Below are 8,162 nucleotides of genomic sequence, written 5' to 3' on the forward strand. Positions count from 1 at the left end.
CATTGGTGCGGGGAGGGATGCAGCGGCCGTCGGTGCCGGGGAGGGATGCCGCGGCCGTCAGTGCGGGGAGGGAGGCGGTGGCCGGCGACGCGGGGGAGGGAGGCGGCGCGGCGGGCGGCGCTCTGGAGGGAGGCGGTGGCCGGCGACGCGCAGGAGGGAGGCCGTGGCCGGGCGCGCAGGAGGGTGGCGGCGGGCGGTGCTCGGGAGGGAGGCGAGGTGGCCAGTTAAGGATGTTTTTTTCGTGGGGTTCCTACGGGCGGGCTTGTTTCTACCGGGTTGGCCTTCGTCAAAATCGCATCGTGGCTCTATATAGGTGCGAGAGTATCAGAATATTATTATTCTGTTACTGGTAAAATAGTCCAGCCCTATATACTAATTTGTTTTTTATCTGTATATGATCCAGCTCTATATACGAATTCCATTTTCTATCTGTTTTTTATACTAATTTGAATCTAGCTGTTATCATTCACATATACAGAATGGAAAACGTATATACACATTGAAACAGAACATACAAGAATGGAAAACAGAGTACACACATTGAAACAGAGCAATAAACAGAGCAATACTATGATCACTGTGAATACAAAGCTATCCACGTCGAAACAACTTTTCAAAATAAAACGCGTCCATGAGACCATGACCAGCAGCCCTTGAGTAGGGTAGCTCTTGACTCTGCCTGAACTCGTGCAGGCGTTCGTCCAAGTGGTCGACACGCTCGCGGTACATCTGGAGCGCGATCTCAAGCTCCAAGTTGGCTATTTCATCGGAGATCACCAGCTCGAGGATGCGACGGCCATGTTCCTCTACTGCGCACAAGTGGACACCTGGGCCAAGGAGGCGGTCGAGCCTACGGACCAGTGCGTTGGCATCCAGCGGGCCGCGGACAAGGCGAATGGCGGCACCCATGCGAACGGCGCGGCGGGCGTCCGGTGCAAGTACGGCGTGGCCGACATCTGGTGCAAGTACGACGCTGAGGGCCTCTGCCCACTCCTGGCGAGGAATGGGGGTACTGACCGGACATGTACCGAGCTGCGACGCCGTGTCGACAGCAGGCAAGCGCCGATGGATCCTCTCTTGCTGTGCGGCGCGCCGCGCCTCTCACTCTGCGGTGCTCCAACGGTCTCGCCGTGCGGCGAGCCGCAGCCTATCGGCACGGACGCGCCTAGCTTGCTCTGTGGCGCGCCATCGATCATGTTGTGCGGCGAGCTGCAGCCTGTCGGTGCTGATATGCCTATCTTGATCCGCGGCGCTCAAGCGCCATGCGCCAAAGGCCTGCTCAACCCTGGCGATGACGCGCATCATAGTGTCGTCCATCGCGTTGCCGAGGAGCGCCTCGGCCTCGACGGGCCGTGGCGCCTGCTTGTTTTCCTCGTCGACGAGATTGATGGCAGAGACGGCGCTTTGGTGGTTTGGCATGCTTGGCAAAGGTGGATGTGCTACAGGCTGCGCTTGTCGCCTCCGTGCGTCGCGCGCCCCTGTGCGCAATATAGCAGGGTGGCGGAAAACAGGTGAGAAAATGGCGGGAAACGGTGGTGTGTCATAAAACGCCATCAATTAATGGAAACTTAGTATCGAGCTAGCACAAGAAGTAGATGATGATCAGATGAATACGGACCACACTAGGGATCCTGTCGGTGATGAATTCATCAATCCCAAACGGTTGAATACTAGCAAATGTATGCCCACAACACACACGGCTTATTCCATCACAAATAGGTCGGATGGATCAACAGTATGCCACGTATCGTACATTGTCAAAAAGTAATGCGGTAGACCTTCTTTAACAAGTGTTAAAAATAAAAAATAAAATAAAAAACAAGGACCTCGAGGTTAAATTAGCTGAGGGGATGGGGCATTTCGGTCATTTGACCGAAATGACCCATCCCATCACCTAATTTAACATCGACACAACTTCCCATCCAGTCACCCATCCGATGGCTGCTCCAGCCTGAGCACACTTAACTTGATAGTTTTCTTACATGAGCTACTGGTGGAACAACTAGTCCTTGCTTAGGAATGCCTCTTCGCATCCTTATGGCGTATCCGAATGACCGCCCGTCCCACAATGGCCAATAGATGTTGTGTAGACAGAGCATATCACATACGTCTTATTAGAAGCAATCGTCTACGTTATTATCGGTCTTCGCACACATTTCTGATTACAGACGTGTTTGCCGCGTATCACACACATCTTGTTATATTAAACTGTTTCTGTTCTCTTGCCTAATCACAAATAGTTTATCCGAGTGAACCGTATGCTGTACATCGCACACCCTTTGATCTAGCTGACCGTTTCTTTTGTGTTGCCTAATCACAAACAGTTCATCCCAGTGAACCGTGTGCTGTGTATCGCACACGCCTCCATCTGGCTGCCCGTTTCTTTTGTTCCTCCTCATCGCAAACAGTTCATTGAACTGAACCGTATGCCCTTCATCGCACACGCAACTAAAACCTGAACCGTGTTTGATGCATCCGTCATCGCAAATGTTTTAGACATTTCTGACGGTTTTCATACAGCACCGTTTGTGATTATGGCATCGCACACAGTTTCTCGAAGGGTCTCTGATCGTAGTGTCGCGTTAGCAGCATCCTGCAGTAGTGTATGTATGTATGTATGTATGTATAAAACCGTGATAGTACAGCATGGCAGACGGACAAGAATGTAGGGCCACTAATGGAAAACTAGCATCCTATACTAAGCATTTAGGATTGCAGGTAAGGGTAACAACTGTAGCAACAATGACAGGCTATGCAGCAGAATAGGATTAACCGAAAGCAGTAACATGCTACACTACTCTAATGCAAGCAGTAGACAGAAGGAATAGGCGATATCGGGTTGATCAAGGGGGGGGGCTTGCCTGGTTGCTCTGGTAAGAAGGAGGGGTCGTCGTTGATGTAGTCGATCACGGGGGTATCGGCAGCATCTCGGGATCTATCGGAAAGAACTAACGAAGGGGGAACACAATAAATAATAGAGCAATCAAAGCATCACAAAGCATATCAAGGCAATACGCGGTGCTAGGGGTGACCTAACGCGGTACTAGGTGCTGCTGGCGAAGGGGGAAAACATCCGGGAAAGTATCCCCGGTGTTCGGCATTTTCGGACAGACGGACCGGAGGGGACGGTTGCAGGTTCGCTATGCTAGGGACGTGTGGCGGACGAACGGACTGAGTATTCGGATTCGTCTCGTCGTTCTGAGCAACTTTCGTGTACAAAGTATTTTCATCCGAGTTACGGATTATTTTATATTAATTTTCAAAGTTTTAATTCATTTTCTAAATTATTTTAATTTGAAAATTGAATAGTTAGATGCTATGGGTACACATAAGTGTACCCAGAGGTGTACACATGGGGCTGACTGGTGGGGACAGGGGGTTGAGTCAGCAGCCCAGTCAGCAGTCAAAGTTTGACCGTTGGCTGGTCAACCTGACCAGCAGGTCCCACATGTCATTAACCAGTTATTTAACAGATTGTTTAAATAGGTTATTTAGGTGGGGTGGGACCCAGAGGTCAGTGAGACACTTTAGTTAACTAATTTTAGTTTGACCCAAATTCCTAATTAGTGTGTGGGGGTCCCACAGTCAGTGGCTAGGGGGGTTAGCTGCTAACTAAAAGGCAGGCCCTAGCAGGGGATTTTGCACGTGCGCTCGGGCAGAGGGGCGCCGGCTGCGGCGGCACTTGGTCGGCAGGCAGCGGTAGCAGGCGGGCTTCATGCGAGACGGACAGGGGCGAGCGGGGACGGCACGCAGGAGCGAGCGGCGGCCATGGCGAACGCGAGCGGGGGTGGAGGCGGAGCGCCGTCAGCAGGGCGATGGGCGACTACGACAGTGGCGCGGCAGGTGCGGCCGGGAACCGACGGGGAAGGGAGGGAACACGCGGGTGGCGCGGCTGGGAAGCACGCCGGCGGGCCGCGGTGCAGCAGCTGGAGTACGCAGGCAGCAGCGGTACAGCGAGTGCGGGCAAACGGGGCATGGGCGTCAAGCGGGGAGGGCGCGACGCGGCAGCGGGGCCAGCAGAGGACGGCGTCACAGGAGGGAGAGGAGGCCGGGGTGCGGTGAGCGCGGTGCTGGCGCACGTACAGGGCAGAGATCAGGGGCGCGCGAGCGCTAACGGGAGCAGAGCTCCGGGCGCATGGTGGAACAGCGGTGTACGGCCATGAATTCAAGGGGGCAAGCTGGGGGGTGGAGGAGGAGCTCACTGTGAGCCTATAGATGAACAAGGTGGGCTAGGGGAGGCTCCGGCAGGCGAATCGTAGACGAGCATTGCAGTGCCCGAGGATGATGACGACGGCGATCCAGCGATGCGACGGGGGTGGGCTCGATCTGGTCCTTGTAGACGAAGCAGCGAGCAGCGGAGGTTCTCTGGACGTGCTAAGTCGACGTGAGGTCGAGGTTAGTCATGGCTGTGAGGTGCTCCATGGCCACGACAGCGTTCAAGCCCGATCCCAATTGGATCGGGGGAGAGGGAGAGTGGTGGCGCGAGTGGGGGAGTGGGGGTGTCGGTGCCTAGGGTTTCGGCACCAGGGGTTAAGGGAGTGGGGATGGGCCGGCCTGGCATGTGGCTGGGCCGAGGCTCGGTGGGAGGGAGGCCTTTTGGCTTTTTATTTATTATGTTTTATTTTTTACTTTTTTTTCTATTTTCTTTTATTTCTTAATAGTTTATAGTTTTACCAAAAGAAAACCCCATAACTAAAATAGAGTTACAGTTCCAACTACTGCCACAAAAAGTTTACCCCTGAACAAAATAGTTTAGTATTTTATAAAATCAAAAAGGCATTTATTTAATTGTTTTACCTATTGTTTTAATTACTTAAGTGCATTTAAATCTTTTATAAAAATGTGGTTTCTCCATCATAATTACCTATGCATTATTTGGCACAACCCAGACAATTTAGTTTTAATATTTGAAAACTTTTTTTGTTAGCCTTTGTTTTAAATTTGAATTTGAATCGGTTTCGAATCAACATGAGTTTAATTACAGTAACCGAGGTGACGTGGCATCATTAGCAGAGGTTCACTGTAGTTTAATTACCCTGGCGTTACAATTGTTCCATGCTGTTATATTATCATTCTTGGATGTTTTACAATCATTTTATAGTCATTTTATATCTTTTTTGGTACTAACCTATTGACATAGTGCCAAGTGTTTGTTACTGTTTTCTGCATGTTTTTTACATCACAGGAAATCAATACCAAACGGAGTCCAAATGCAGCGAAACTTTTTGTGGATTTTTTCGGACCAGAAGACATCCAGTGGGCCAAAGAAGTAACGAAGAGGGAGACCGAGGTGAGCACAAGAGACCATGGCGTGCCTGGAGGCCCAGGCGCGCCCTGGTGAGTTGTGGCCACCTCGGTGGCATCCCGAACCGCCTCTTTGCTCTATGAATACCCCAATATTCCAGAAACCCTAGGGGAGTCGACGAAAATCAATTCCAGTCGCCGCAAGTTCCAGAACCACCAGATCCAATCTAGACACCATCACGGAGGGGTTCATCATGTCCATTGGTGCCTCTTCGATGATGCATGAGTGGTTCTTTATAGGCCTACGGGCCCATAGTTAGTAGCTAGATGGCTTCCTCTCTCTCTTTTGATTCTCAATACAATGGTCTCTTGGAGATCCATATGATGTAACTCTTTCTGTGGTGTGTTTATTGGGATCCGATGAACTTTGTGTTTATGATCAGATCTATCTTTTTATCCATGAAAGTTATTTGAGTCTTCTTTGATCTCCTATATGCATGATTGCTTATAGCCTCGTATTTCTTCTCCGATATTTGGGTTTTCTTTGGCCAACTTGATCTATTTATCTTGCAATGGGAAGAGGTGCTTTGTGATGGGTTTGATCTTACGGTGCTTGATCCCAGTGACAGAAGGGGAACCGACACGTATGTATCGTTGCTATTAAGGATAACAAGATGGAGTCTATTTCTACATAAATATATCTTGTCTACATCATGTCATCGTTCTTATTGCATTACTCCGTTTTTCCATGAACTTAATACACTAGATGCATGCTGGATAGCGGTTGATGTGTGGAGTAATAGTACTAGATGCAGGCAGGAGTCGGTCTACTAATCTTGGACGTGATGCCTATATAATGATCATTGCCTGGATATCATCATGATTATTTGAAGTTTTATCAATTGCCCAACAGTAATTCGTTTACCCGCCGTTTGCTATTTTTCTCGAGAGAAGCCACTAGTGAAATCTACGACCCCTGGGTCTCTTCCTTATTATATTTGCCTTTGCGATATATTTTCATTTCCATTTATTTTCATATCTATATTTCCAAAAACCCAAAAATACCTTGCTGCAATTATTCTCATTTATTTTATCTCGCGTTCCCGCGAGATATATTTATCCAATCCATCATATTTTTACCCCGTCTTTTTGGCAATTTCTCGCACTGTTACACGAAAGGGATTGACAACCCCTTTAATACGTCGGGTTGCGAGTATTTGTTATTTGTGTGCAAGTGTCGTTCACGTAGTGTTGCGTGGTTATCCTACTGGTTCGATAACCTTGGTCTCATCGCTGAGGGAAATACCTACCGTTGTTGTGTGATGCGGCTTGAAGCTACGTTGGTATTTCCCCAAAGAGGAAGGGATGATGCAGCACAGCGGCGGTAGGTATTTCCCTTAGTTATGAGACCAAGGTTATCGAACTAGTAGGAGAACCAATCAACACAACGTAAACAACACCTACACACAAATAACAACTACTCGCAACCCGACGTGTAAAAGGGGTTGTCAATCCCTTTCGGGTAGCGGCGCCCCAAGATGGGCAAACGGACATGAATAAAATTGTAGTCGATTGATAGATCGAACGCCAAATAAAATAAATAAGAATAAAACGCAGCAAGGTATTTTTGTATTTCTGGTTTAATAGATCTGAAAATAAAAGGCAAATAAAATAGATCGTCAAGGCAAATAATAGGAGAAAGAGACCCGGGGGCCCTAGGTTTCACTAGTGGCTTCTCTCGAGAAAAATAGCAAACGATGGGTAAACAAATTACTGTTGGCCAATTGATAGAACTTCAAATAATCATGATGATATCCAGGCAATGATCATTATATAGGCATCACGTCCAAGATTAGTAGACCGACTCCTGCCTGCATTTACTACTATTACTCCACACATCGACCGCTATCCAGCATGCGTCTAGTGTATTAAGTTCATGGAGAAACGGAGTAATGCAATAAGAATGATGACATGATGTAGACAAGATCTATCTATGTAGAGATAGACCCCATCGTTTTATCCTTAGTAGCAACGATACATACGTGTCGGTTCCCCTTCTGTCACTGGGATCAAGCACCGTAAGATCGAACCCACTACAAAGCACCTCTTCCCATTGCAAGATAAATAGACCAAGTTGGCCAAACAAAACCAAAATATCGGAGAAGAAATACGAGGCTATAAGCAATCATGCATATAAGAGATCAAAGAAACTCAAATAACTTTCATGGATATAAAAAGATAGATCTGATCATAAACTAAAAGTTCATCCGATCCCAACAAACACGCCACAAAAAGAGTTACATCATATGGATCTCCAAGAGACCATTATATTGAAAATCAAACGAGAGAGAGGAAGCCATCTAGCTACTAACTACGGACCCGAAGGTCTACAAAGAACTACTCATGCATCATCGGAGAGGCACCAATGGAAGTGGTGAACCCCTTTGTGACGGTGTCTAGATTGGATCTGGTGGTTCTGGACTCTGCGACGGCTGGAATTGATTTTCGTCGACTCCCCTAGGGTTTCTGGAATATTGGGGTATTTATAGAGCAAAGAGGCGGTCCGGGGGGGCACCCGAGGTGGGCACAACCTACCAGGGCGCGCTTGGGCCTCCTGGCGCGCCCTGGTGGGTTGTGCTCTCCTCGGAGCACCCCCCGGGCGCAACCTTGGCCCATTAGGTGTCTTCTGGTCTGAAAAAACTCTCCGTAAAGTTTCGTTGCATTTGGACTCCGTTTGGTATTGATTTCCTGCGATGTAAAAAACATGCAGAAAATAGCAACTGGCACTTGGCACTATGTCAATAGGTTAGTACCAAAAAATGATATAAAATGACTATGAAATGATTATAAAACATCCAAGATTGATAATATAACACCATGGAACAATCAAAAATTATAGATACGTTGGAGACGTATCA

At 48.3% G+C, this 8,162-nt stretch overlaps 1 protein-coding gene across 1 annotated transcript in view; it reads right to left on the bottom strand.

Moving 5' to 3' along the window:
- Positions 1–3,770, bottom strand: part of LOC123076277 (uncharacterized) — an 8,472-nt gene extending 4,702 nt beyond the window's left edge. The window contains exon 1 of the mRNA XM_044498615.1: positions 3,729–3,770. Within this exon, the coding sequence (XP_044354550.1) occupies positions 3,729–3,770 (42 nt within the window). The remainder of the gene's footprint in view (positions 1–3,728) is intronic.
- Between the last annotated feature and the right edge of the window lie 4,392 nt (positions 3,771–8,162).

This window comes from Triticum aestivum, chromosome 3D, assembly GCF_018294505.1.
Source record: "Triticum aestivum cultivar Chinese Spring chromosome 3D, IWGSC CS RefSeq v2.1, whole genome shotgun sequence".
Taxonomy (NCBI): Eukaryota; Viridiplantae; Streptophyta; class Magnoliopsida; order Poales; family Poaceae; genus Triticum; species Triticum aestivum.